The sequence below is a fragment of the Canis lupus genome, chromosome 34 (assembly GCF_048164855.1).
Source record: "Canis lupus baileyi chromosome 34, mCanLup2.hap1, whole genome shotgun sequence".
Taxonomy (NCBI): domain Eukaryota; kingdom Metazoa; phylum Chordata; class Mammalia; order Carnivora; family Canidae; genus Canis; species Canis lupus.
In genome coordinates, this window is record NC_132871.1 from 26,756,584 (window position 1) to 26,769,679 (window position 13,096).

Here is a 13,096-nt window from a genome sequence, read left to right on the forward strand (position 1 = left end):
GTCTAGGACACATTCACAAGAAACTGATGGGCTGCTTCTGGGGAGGTAAATTGGGGAAATGGAGGTCAGTTTTCGAAAGAGGTCTCCATTTCATTTGATCTCTATTTTACAAATAGTATAATGAGACATTTTAAACCTTATGAACCAGAAGGTGAGAGAAGACAGGTGAGTCCAGGACATAATTAGGGAGCACACAGGTGGGGCATAAATCATTGGAAGTGAGCACAGAGACTATAGCCAGAAGAGGAGAAATTAGGTCTAAGGCTCAAATATATGTTGCTTCTCAGACACAAATCTCTGTCATATTTTTGACTTGTACGCATCACTGCCTCTCATTCCTGTACCTCATCACTTGACTCTTCTCTTCATAGTGTTTCTGACGGTTCTCTCTTCCTTGCGACCAGTCAAGTTTAGCATTTATTACTTCCTGTGTAGACAATTGTAGTAGACTGTCACTCCAGCATTCTACCCAAACTGCCCTGCTCCCAAGTTGACCTATTTGACCTCTGAATGTGCATGTGACTTCCTTTTCTGCTCCATCTCTTTTCCTCCCCACTCTGCTTCATAGAAGAATAGGGTGGGCTTTATAGTTAGCTCAAGTGCTCCGCCTTACCCGAGGTCATCCTAGTCTCACCCGCACCAGGAGATGTACCTCTGTATTCTATTCTTGGAACATCAGTCACATGTGCCATGAGCTGTAGTTATCTGCATACTTTCTTATGACCCCAAATAGTTTAAGAGTTTCTTGAAGGAGGGGCTGCATTCAACAGCTTATTATCCTATCCTCTGGGGCGGGGAGGGGGGGACTTCAAGTCCACATAAAATGTCCCATTAGCTAAAATCAATATGTGGCTACCTTATCATTGCAAATAATGTCTGTTGACATTTAACATTCATAGAAGGAGGGGAAGAAGAATAAGTTCCAATTGGCTATAAATGAAAATAGAAACTGAGCTATTCATATTTCGATTCCCATTTAGGATCACATTGGTGGAAACATTTTCTAATTCTGCTTGAAATAGAAATCTCAGGCTTGGAAGGAGAACTCGATTGATTTTTGTTTTTAAAGTAGGGGCCATGCGTTTAAACATAACTTACATATTACTGAATGATGGAGAAATTAGAATGTTTAAAGACCAATGCACAAGGTTGTGGTTTAATCAATGATTGTATTTTCTAATTCTAGCTATCAATTTTGAATCAATGATAGTACTGAAAGTGAGCTTTTTTTACCCCTTTTTTTAATAATTTCAAGGTGTCCTATTTTGACTAATCTAGTATGATATTCCCTACACATTATATTGGAAACCACAGATGCACTGGAAAATGATATCAAGATTTGGACCTTTACAGGCAGCCCCGGTGGTGCAGCGGTTTAGCACCGCCTGCAGCCCAGGGTGTGATCCTGGGGACTCTGGATCCAGTCCCACATCGGGCTCTCTGCATGGAGCCTGCTTCTCCCTCTGCCTCTGTCTCTGCCTCTCTCTCTGTCTCTATGAATAAATAAATAAAATCTTTTAAAAAAAATGCTAAAAAAAAAAAGATTTGGACCTTATCTTTTAAGATTTATTTATTTGAGAGAGAGAGAGAGAGAGAGAGAGAAACAGAGCATGTGAATGAGCCTGGGGGAGGGGGAAAGAAAGGGAGGGAGAATCCACAAGCAGACTCCCTGGCTGAGTGTGAGCCTAACTCAGGGCTCTATCTCAGGACCCTGAGATCATGACCTGAGCCAAAATTAAGAGTTGGCCACTTAACCGACTGAGCCACCCAGGTGCCCCTGGACATTTTCAGTTTAAAAAAAAAAAAAAAAAAGGCAAACCAATAATATAGTCACAGTGTACACCAAGTTTATTCTCATCTAGTCATCTACCCAGAAAAAAATAAGTTAAACATCTTGAGGAAATATAGAACTAAATGGTAAAATTTAATTAGTTTGAATTGCCACTTATTTAAATGTATTTTATTTCCACAGATAATTTCTGACCCTAGACTCCGTTTTGAGTTAGCACTTCGAGAAGCTGGACTTCATAAAACATTTTATGCCAAAGAGATCTTACCAAAAATCAACCCTCAAAAACCTCCAAGAAAGGACATGGAGTCTACTATATTTAAAATCTAGAGTTCATCTGCAAATCCTATTATATATAAACAAGATTTGTCTTTGAAAACATTTCTATGGATAACAATTACTACTTTTTAAAAATTTTTTAAATATCAGACATAGAAATCAAGGCGTTCATTAAAACAACTTTGTTTTATGACTCTTAGACTCTCATGTACTATTTCCTATGTCTTTGTTATGCCTAATAGTACTAAATTCAACAAGACTATGAACATAATTATGACACATATGATACATGTATTATCATTTAGTAAATTGCATATTGGAGATTGCATTATCCCATGAAAAGAGCTCAAAATAACCATTTGCAAGAATTATAATTTATGTTGCTACTACCTGCTAAAGTTCATTTCTGCTTATTTCAGAATTTGACTTTTTAATTATGGAAGCTCCATTATCATTAATACTTTTATTATTTCTTGATTATTATAAGAGGAGATTCAACCTTTCTCTAAATTTAGAAACCAATTTGGTATACCATGTTTACTGCAAACCAATCATCCAAACAATTTCATTTTGCAAATTAGCCTGTAAAAATAAATTAGAAATTAGAAACAGCATTTCAAGCATGGGAATATGTGTTTTGGCTAGGGAAAAAAATGTGTTTGTGTGGTTGCTTAGAAGGAATATTTTAAAATCTATAAATGCTAACAAAAATTCCAAATTATCTATTTAATATCTAGATAGTATTATAGATAAGGAGCATTTTTTAAAAGGATTTATCTACTTTTAGAGAGAGAGAGAGAGAGTGAATCTCAAGCAGACTCCCCAATGAGCGCAGAGCTCACTGCATGGATCTTGACCCCACCACCCCGAGATCATGACCTGAGTGGAAATCAAGAGTCAGTCATTCAACCAACTGTGCCACCCAGGCGCACTAGATAAAATAAATAAATAAAACCCAAGCATAGAGGCGCCTAGGTGACTCAGTCTGTAGGTTGCAATCTCAGAGTCCTTGAATCAAGCCCCAGGTTGGGCTCCCTGCTCTGGGGAGTCTGCTTCTCCCTCTCCCCCTCTTCACCTCCTCAATTGTGTGTGCATATGCACTCATGTCTTTCTCTCAAAATCTTTTGAAAAAAAAAAAAACCCTCAAGTATGTATTTCTTACTATTTAAAAATTTTGATTATTTAATCAGAATAACAAGTCAGTGTTGTTGAAAGTTGCTGTTATTACTATTCAGAAGTCTACCTCCACTGCAGAAGTCTTTTCTCTCCACTGCAAGTCCCTGCCATTTCCTACCCAGGAGGTTGCAGCTGCTGGAAAATGTAAAAAAAGACAAAGATCAGTCTGACTGGTGGAATATTTGGCTTCGTGATTATTCTCAACATGGTGGGAATAAAAAATATAGTGAACCCAGCTCATTAGAATAAACTTTCACAAAAATGTCCATGGGCAAAATCCCTTACCTATATCTGCAATTCACTAAATGCCCTCCCAGTTCATCCTTTTGCACCATCACATCTCATAAGAGAAAGAACCCTTAACAAGACTCAGGGCAGTGAGCCTTGGCAACTATCTTGAGGTTGTCTCCCACAGTCACAGTGCTCCTTTGTGGGTCCTCTATTTGATGCAAAGCTTCAGACCATAAGCTATGAGAGCCCTGCTGTGTCAGAGCACATCCTCTCTCTCTGGCAAGACATACTGTGGTAACGTCTCTCTAGTGTTCATTCCTTTTCTGTAGAGACATTACTCTGCTTCCTAATCGTTTTGTTCACATTAAGATTAAGATCATTCTTTCCTTTGTTTTCCTTAACTTCTAGAAATATGTGTGGCTCCAGATAATCCTTCTAAACTCACAGTTCTAGTTCTCTCTTTCGCTGTATTTGTGCAATGTTCGAAAGATCTCGCAACTTTCTTTCTGGAGCTGTGTCCTCCCGTAATTTTATCTTGACCTGCTATTTCCTTTGACTCTACTGTTCCTGTGGTGCTCAATTTGCATTCTCCTTGCAGCATTTTCTCATCATGATAGAACTTTGTCCTAGAAGTAAGTTTTGACGACTTGGGACCTGATGGGACAGACTTCTGGGGCCCCTTCAGAGCTCACCGCAAACGGTGTGCTCACTCATTTTTAGAATGTAAAACCCTTCTCGGGTTTCTGAAGTTTCCATTGAGGATACTTGGCTCTTTTGGGTTCTCTAGTCCATCTGATGTCTCTTGTTTCCCTCTGTCCTGCAAAGGTGTTGGGACAAGCAGGTCTTAGAGCTGTCAGCGGTTACTCCTTATCCGTTCATATTTTGTAGTAGATGGAAATAAGCACCTTGTTGCCTACTGTTGAAGATTATCCCCATGAGTGTTTGGCTTTATTGTTCTATTTTTGGTTTCTTTTCATAGGCTGCTTTGAGGAGATTAAAAAATATGACACTTCTGCTATTGTCTTCCCAGAATCCCCCCAAACTGAATCCTTGACCCCAATGGCCTTTCTTGCACTAAACATGCCCATCCCAACTTAGTATGGCACCACCATCCACCACATATGCACACCTGAAATCTGAGAGTCACTCATACTACCCCCTCTCCCTCACTTGTAATATCTAGTCTATCAAGACCTGCTGATTTTCTGGCTTCTATAACTGGAACCATTCTTCCAATGGAAGATAACGTACCATGCTTTGTAGCTTCCCAGCCACACCATTCTCACATTTGGGGATTATCTCACATCATGTACCCATCTCCCAGAGTAGAAGCTAACTGCTTAATTTTCCCCATTCTCATGATATGTTCTATGGCAATCAAATGCACCTATTTGAGATTTTGTTATAAGAGAGCTATGTGAGAAGGCAAGAATCCATTTTCTGGCAAGGCTGGCAGTGGGGGCTTTCAAGCTTAGGAGGTAATAGGTGCATAGCTGTTAGTATCTAGCATTCAGGGTAGGTGAGGCAAGTAGAGCTGGAACTACCAGAGCAGCAGTGGGGCTCCTGAGGAAGCTTCCTAATAAAGGTTGAGCATCTTCCCTAGTTGGATAACCTCAAAGACAGACTCTCTGGTGTACCAGAAATACCTAACACTCTTTAATAAATTGCTTTTCTATGTAAACTGCCTTAAGTTAGTTTGCTACCATGGCTGCAGGAATACACTGATCTTTTGCGGTTTCTGATGCACCATGCACAGTCTCATTCCCTCCGCTGATAATTTCTCTGACTCTGTAATCTGTCCTCTCTATTACCCTCTCCCCTCTCTTCAGAAAGTAGGAAGAAGAGAACATTTCAGGCGTCTTTTTGGTCACCTTAACTCCTGAGGACTGTTTTTCACAACAATGATTTTCACTCTGAGGGTGGGCCAAGTAAAAACTACTTTCAAAGAGTTCAGCCAATTCCCCGTATTCAAAGTCCTGTACAGTGTTTTTAAAAAGCATGAAGAGGCTGGAGCTTCCTATGCCTGGTATATATTTGGATATTTTTTATGGAGACTGTATTTTCTTGGGTTTTATTTTGCCCTCATTAAAACAGATCCATTATCTCCTTACCTGTGCTAGATTTTAAGTCCAAGACACAGGGGCAAAGTATAAAGTCATTCGAAAGGTAAGAGACATTTTTAAGGAAACTTGGAGAAATTAGAAACTTTTTAAGATCAAGACTGTTTGCCTGAAGAATCTAAGATAGAGAATTCTTCAGATCTCCGTCAAATCCCGGGAATGATTAAGTTTAAGGAGAGAAAAAGATCTGAGAATTCTGTTTCTGACATCTGATCGATTTGTTTTTGGAAAAATGGTATATGCTTGCTGATGCATTTGAAGTTGAGCACTTGCTAGATTACTGCTGAGCACCAGAGCCGTCCTGAAGGGGAGAGCTTTCAGGAATTTAGACACGAAGCGTTTAGGAACAATGAATATTGCACTTTGAGCCTCAGTGTGGCCTGGATTATAATAATAGAATCCATGAGCTGTATGGCCTCATGGAATCAAATCTCAATCCTTAGAGAGGAATGTGGCATCATATCTGTCGTGTTCTTGTCATGTTTTTAAAATCTCCAGAAAGATGTTTTCCAACATTCTGTAGAGACAACAATTCCTCTTTTTACACGAACAAGAGCCTGTGTTCTTTTCTTTCCTATCTTCAACAGCATTTGAGTCTAAATTTTTCATTCTTAGCTTGATTCAGGTTTGGATTTAAGGGCATGTTTTAATGTCACTGGAGGCCTTACTAATTTACCAAGTGCCTTTTTTTCCCACTCAGAACGTATTATTTTGTATGTGGGAACGTAAGTGTGGGGAAAGAGTAGTTGTGTTATTTCCCTCTGTTTTGCACATTTTCCCAGACATGTCAATATTACTTAGCACCACATATGCTTAAAGCTCCTAATATTTATAAATAATTTCAAAAACAATTTGCTTACATTTCTTTAGACGTTTTATAAATATTGTATTAATCTGAAACGCTTACCTTCACAGTACATATGAAGCAAATGCTGGAAAAATTGTCCTGTTACTGTTGAAATATTATAAGCTAACTTAATTTGGAAGATTATTGGAAGTAATATTTGTTTTTAAGCTTATAAAATGAAATAAAACATTACTTGAAAGCAAAAATAATTGACTTGCTAAAGGAAATCCAGCACAATGCAAAATGAATTTATGTACACATGGATTAGGACTCTGCTATTTGGAAAGAAAAGATTCAGATAATGTGAAAAGAATATTTTTTCATTTATATTGTTATATCACTATGACATAGTTGTTTAAAACTGTCTTAAAGGACTAGCAGAAGCCTTGGAGCTTTTTATTTTTATGTTTCTAATTTTCTTTTTCCCCCACTTTTTCAATCCAAATCTGTTTAAATTCATTCAACAAATATTTACTGAGATTGTGGCATAAGATAAAACAAAATCTCTGCAACAATTAAGAAGAATGAATGAGGATTATGGTGGTGGCTGCACAGCTCTGAATATTCTAAAAATCATTGAATGATACACTATTTTTCTAGAAATTTATTTCTTTATTTTAGAGAGAGAGCATGAGCAGCAGTGGGGGGGTATGGGAGGGTTTGCAGAGGGAGAGAGAAAATCCTCAAGCAGACTCCCTGCTGAGCCCAGAGCCCACACAGGCTTGGGATGCAGCTCCATCCGAGGACCCTGAGATCATGACCTGAGCTGAAATCAAAAGTCCAACACTTAACCCACTGAGCTACCCAGGCACCCCTGAATAATATACTTTTAAATAGGTGATTGCATGGTATATGAATTATAGCTCAATAAAACTGTTTCGTTTTGTTGAGAGACAGAGTGAGCAAGTTGGGGAGAGGGCAGAGAGGGAGAGAGTCTTACACAGGCTCCTTGTCTAGTGTGGAGCCCAGTGATGTAGGCTCAATCGTGCAGCCCTGAGAATCGTGACCTGAGCTGAAATCAAGAGTCAAATACTTAACCAACTGAGCCACCCAGGTGCCCTTCAATGAAACTGGGTGGATTCTTTTTTTTAAAGATTTTATGTATTTATGTATGTATGTATTTATTTATTTATTTGAGAGAGAGAGAGAGAGCATAAGTGGGTAAGGGGCAGAGGGAGATGGACAAGCAGACTCTTGTCTGAGCAAGGAGCCTGATGCGGGGCTTGATCCCAGGACCCTGAGATCATGACCTGAGCCAAAGTCAGATGCTTAACCGATTGGGATACCCAGGTGCCCCTCCTCAATAAAACTGTTAAAAAAAAAAAAGAACAAGGAGAGTTACATGACCTTATATGAAAAAATAACCAAAATACATTGTATAGATGAGAGATGTGGACAACAACAGAAAAATACATATAGAATGATATTTTTGTAAAAAAAGATACAAATTTCTGAAGGATAGAGGAGAATCCTTCAGCAACTATTACTTTTAGGCTATTAGAATAGGAAGTTTGTGTGGAGTGGCAACCGGAGTCTTACTTTTGCCCTTATGCCCTCCTATGCTGTTTTAATGTTTACCATGAGCTTGTACTATTTTCATAATTTCATCCCCTTATTTTTATAATGTTAAAGCTGAATATTTTATTTGGTTCTATGTATCAGATGCTGAGGAATCTAAGAGTTCCAGAACCTGCATAAACTGCCCTGTGATGGGCACCACCCGGCAGAGATTTGAGGTGCATAGCAGTCAGTAAATGATTATTGACTCAATGACAGAATGGGTTGATGGATGGATAGGTGAACTGTAAGAACTTTGTCTTTATATGGGATAATCAACTAGCAGATAATTATTTATATTGCTGCTCTGAATAAATATAAATATATAAGGTAGAAAGACATAGTCTAAAATAAAGCCCTTCTTAGGGTGCCTGAGTGGCATGGTTGGTTAAGCATCTGACTCTTGATTTCAGCTCACGTCATGATCTCAGGGTCGTGGGGTTGAGCCACATGTCAGTCTCTGTGGAGTCTGCTTAAGATTCTCTCTGTCCTCTCCCTCTGATTTATAATAAATAAATCCTTAAAAATTAATAAAATAAATCCCTTCTTTTCCTAGAACATGTTCATCATATGGCTGAGGAAATAAAACATCTATATTTAAGAAAAAAATATAAGTAAAAGGCAGTAAATATGATAGGGCTAAAGAACAAGACCTTCTTATCCTTCTTGCTACCTTCATGGCTTGTGGGACATTGGAACAGCTTGAGTTTTCTCCATTATTTCCCTGCGGTCCCTTCCTATCTTACGCAGAGAGATGAGAAAGGACTAGGAAGTGGAGAAACAGAGGGTAGACCGGTATGAATGGCTGCAAAGGTTTGTGTCAAGGGGCAAAAGGGAGTGTTATAGTAACATTGTGTGGCGCACAGATAAGTCTGAAGTTAAAACATGAAGTTGGGAAACCATCGCAGAGGAATTCTGTCGTTGACTAGGACCCAAACTTCCCTCCTGGAGAAATGAAACCCCCCTAATCTCCTACACAGGTATAAATAGAGGCAACTGCATAACCTATAGCACAGGCACAGGAAAATAGTGCCACAAGAATATTGGGACCCAGAACTCCGACATTGGGCATAGATGACTGTCCTAGGTGATGTGGCTTGCTGAGTGGCTTTACAAGGTAGCAGTTTGCTTTGGGGTGATAATGAGACCCTTCCCAGGAGGAAGGAATGAATTTCCAGGTGCCCTTTTGTTAAAATCTGGCCGTTTCTTCATCCCTGCAGGCTGCTGACCCTTGTCGCCTCTGTGGTCTGTTCTCATGATGAAAAGAAATGATACATTATTCATATGTTTCCTTTGTGTTGTTTGTGCACCTGTTAGGCTTGATAAAGCTAGAAGGCAGTAATTATTGGGATGTGAGTTTAGCTTCCGGCATTCTCCAACCTATCCCCAACCTCATCTTCTCAGACACAAGCCCGTGGACCTTTGAATAACAGCCTAAGGTGTCCACACTTTATCATGTAGACAGTACTAAATAGTTAACCTTTCTTGGGCATGGAAACAAAGACTGTGCTTCTGGAAGGCTAACATGAGAGTTGGTACAGGCTGGATGAAAGTGGGGAGAAGACTGGGACTGGGGAGAACCATTTATGATCAGTTAGGTGTGAGGTGATGTGAAAATAAAGAGGAGTGGAGTCTGATCCTTGTCAAATGAGGGGGAAAATGGAACTGAAGGCATCGCTCCTTTCCCCTCTGCAAAGCCCCGTGAGACCATACCAGTGAGCCTGCAGTCCCTTCCCTCCGCCCTGGCTCTAGGTGACCTTGTGACTGCTGTCTCCCCTGGGACACCGTGCCAGCCCTGGACCTAAGCGCGAGGGAAGGCCTGGGCAGCTGCTGCTGTGGTGTTCTGAGGAGAAAGACGGTGCGAGAAGTCAGCCCCTGCTGGAAGGGAGGCCACACGGGGACTGGGGGAGCTGGGGGGAGGATGGGAGGCTCCGTGGAGTGAGACGCCAGGCGACAAGCACTAAAGCACCACACGCGGAGGGAAGAAGGCATCTGGGACACTCCAGTAGGTTCCGGTCTCCAAGTGACTCCAGCCCCAGCCACCGTATGGCTGTGGCCATACAAGAAACCCCAGTGAGAGCCACAGGAAAACCGCTCCTCTGAGGCCACTCTCCCACGGAATCATGAGACATGGCAGCACCTTATTGCTTTAAGGGGGTTCGTTGCGCAGACACCGACACCTGAATCTAAGCTCTTGAACAACAGATCCCGGACTTGACTCTGTTCAGGCCTTTGCCTGAACACCTAGTAGATCAGCCGACGTGCACTGAGCACTAACCACACCCCAGACACTCTTCTAGGGGCTTTACGTGTATGAAGTCATTTGATCAGCAACAGGTCTATGAGCTACGCACTAACATTAGCCCTCTTACTTAATGGGGAAATATATTTTTAATAGAATTTATTTATTTATTTATTCATTCATTCATTCATTCATTCATGAGAGACACACAGAGAGAGGCAGAGACACAGGCAGAGGGAGAAGCAGGCTCCCTGCGGGGAACCCGCCGTGGGACTCGATCTCAGGACTCCAGAATCATGCTCTGGGCTAAAGGCAGGCACTCAACTGCTGAGCCACCCAGGCTGCCCTTAATGGGGAAATAGGTACAGTAAGGTGGCTTGTCTTCCTAATCTCATCAGAACCTAGATTTAGAGGCAGGTAACCTGGCCTCTGAGCCCCAAACACTACTGCCTCCACTCTCAGGATATACCAACCTGGCCATCCTTCTGTTGTCCCAGATATCTAGAACTATGTTGGGCCTCAGCTGAAAATGACGGGACATAACCGCAAGTCAGGTAGTGGCGACTCTTCTTTGGGTTTTTACCTGGATATGGAATCAAACGTATCATAGTAATGTGATTTAAGAGGTGCTGGGAAAGTCCCCCAGCAATCGCCGTGTCCTTCAGTGATCTCTCATTATCTGCAATGGATGCTGAATCCCTTTCAGTAGTGAAGCATTTATGAAGATGTGAATCCTCTGTGAGGGCTGCTACCTGGAGCCATTGTTTCCATCTGTCTATCCTATAGAACCTCGTTTCCTAAGATTTATTCAAGTACCAAATGACTTCCCAGCTAGTGACTATAAATTTCACCTCTTTTTTATATATCAATAGTCTTGCCATAACCGTCAGCTTGTATCTTCACCTGCTACTCCTCTCCAGGTTTCTGGCAATGGCTACATGTCACACAAACGTGTCCTGGTGGCAGCCCATCATCTTAGCCAGTCCTGTGGCTCCAACCACAGCCCCGTGCTCTGAAGACCATCTTTTGCCATCTCACATTTGGCCTTCCAGGGGCAGTTGCTGTTCTCTCTCTAAGCTTGGCTACAAGCATAAAAACAGGGAATTTCCTTAATTCCGCACCCTAATAGCTGTGATCAGCCTGCAGTGAGTGACAAGATTTATTGATGGTGTGGAGATTAAAGGGGGGTTATGAGCAGAGAAATAAAGGACTAATATATGAGATGGGATCACAGGCCCTGGCTTCCACAGGAGGTCTCCCACCGGCCACTGGTGGCTTGCCCCAAGGTAGTCGTGCCATGATGTCGTAGTGGCCTGCTTTTGGGAGAGAACCCAATGTGTCCTCTGCCTGCAGGCAGCCGCCAGCTCTGTCAGGCCCTGAAGGATGAAACTATTCCCTTGAGACTAGTCAGTCTTCCACAGCGAATGAAAAAATGTACAGAAATGGGGCACCTGGGTGGCTCAGTCAGTTAAGCACCTGCCTTCGGCTCAGGTCATGGTCGAGGTCCCAGGATCCAGCCCTGTATAGGGCTCCCCACTCAGCAGGGAGCCTGCTTCTCCCTCTGCCCCTGCTCCTCCCCCTGCTCACTCGCTCTCTCTCTCTCTCAAATAAATAAATAAACTGTTTTTTTAAAATGCACAGAAGCAACAGAGAGGAAATGCTGGTAACACCTTCTTTAGAATACAGCTGGCAGATGCAGAGAAAACACCGGTGGAAGTGGACCTCGGAGCCAGCCGGCTGCTTTTGTGGTGGCCTGGTGGGCCTGGGGGGCCTGAGGGGCCTGGTGGGCCTGGTGGGCCTGGTGGGCCTCCGGGCCTGGGGGGCCTGAGGGGCCTGAGGGGCCTGGTGGGCCTGGTGGGCTTCCGGGCCTGGGGGCCGGCGGGCCTGGGGGACCTGGTGAGCCTGGGGGACCTGGTGGGCCTGGTGGGCAATGAGCACCAGCCTCAGAGTAACGCCCAGCGCGCTGACAGGTTTCCTGGCCTGCACCCTTTGCAAACAGTCAGATGTCCCCTCAACTCCCCCTTTACAGAGAGGAGATTCATTTCGATGGTGTCTTTTGGAGGAGTCTCCACGTAATCGTCCTCACGGTGCTCAGACGGGAGGCCTGGGCTCCCGCTCTCACTCCTCACCTCACGCCAACCCCGGCAGCCATGAATCCTCAGATCTCTGGACCCCGGGAGCAAGGGTCAGCAAACTTTTCCTCTAGAGGGATAGATATAGTTCAGCGTTTTCGGGTCATATGATTTCTGTCTAAACCACTCAGTTCTGCACGGGGAGCCAGAGACAGCATGTGAACGCCGGGCCTGGCCCGGTTCGCTAACGCTTGACAACACGGAGGGCAGGCTGGGCTTGGCTCCGAGGCTAGAGCTGCGGACCCCTGATCTAGAGCTGCTGACTCCCGACCTACAGCCGCTGACCCCCGATCTAGAGCCGCTGACCCGGAGCTGGAGCCGCTGACCCCTGAGCTGGAGCCGCTGACCCCGGATCCAGAGCGGCTCCAGTTTCTGTGTTTGTGTTCATCTGCTTCTGTGGTCCGGGCTTCCTCTTTGCTGCTTCTGTCTTATAAGGATTTCCCCTATTTTCTTGTGAGTTTAATAAAACATTTGAAAGTGTCCTTTAGCGATCTATGCAGATCTAGGTGTTTTGGGGTGGCAGAGGGTTTTCTTATACCTACTTCTCCATCCTGTTGGAAATATAAATCTGACATTTTTTTTCCTGTCTCATTAATGTCAACCTTCTATGTCATTAAGTTTCAGAAGTTCTCCCATATATGGAATATAGCTGGATTTGGCTTTACTTCTCAGTCTCATGGACCAAGGAGTTCATTCGTACTTCCTGTGAGCACTGTTACGTTT

The 13,096-nt window shown here is 42.8% G+C and overlaps 1 protein-coding gene across 13 annotated transcripts in view; it reads left to right on the plus strand.

The window, feature by feature from the left end:
* CCDC148 (coiled-coil domain containing 148) overlaps positions 1 to 13,096 on the plus strand; it is a 281,608-nt gene that overhangs the window by 233,934 nt on the left and 34,578 nt on the right. The window contains exon 14 of one of the 13 annotated variants that reach the window (XM_072811480.1): positions 1,973 to 7,768. The exons of the other annotated variants lie outside the window; for them this stretch is intronic. Within the exon in view, the coding sequence (XP_072667581.1) occupies positions 1,973 to 2,119 (147 nt within the window). The 3' untranslated portion in view covers positions 2,120 to 7,768. Of the gene's footprint in view, positions 1 to 1,972; positions 7,769 to 13,096 lie in introns of those variants that run through there. 13 annotated transcript variants of the gene reach the window in all.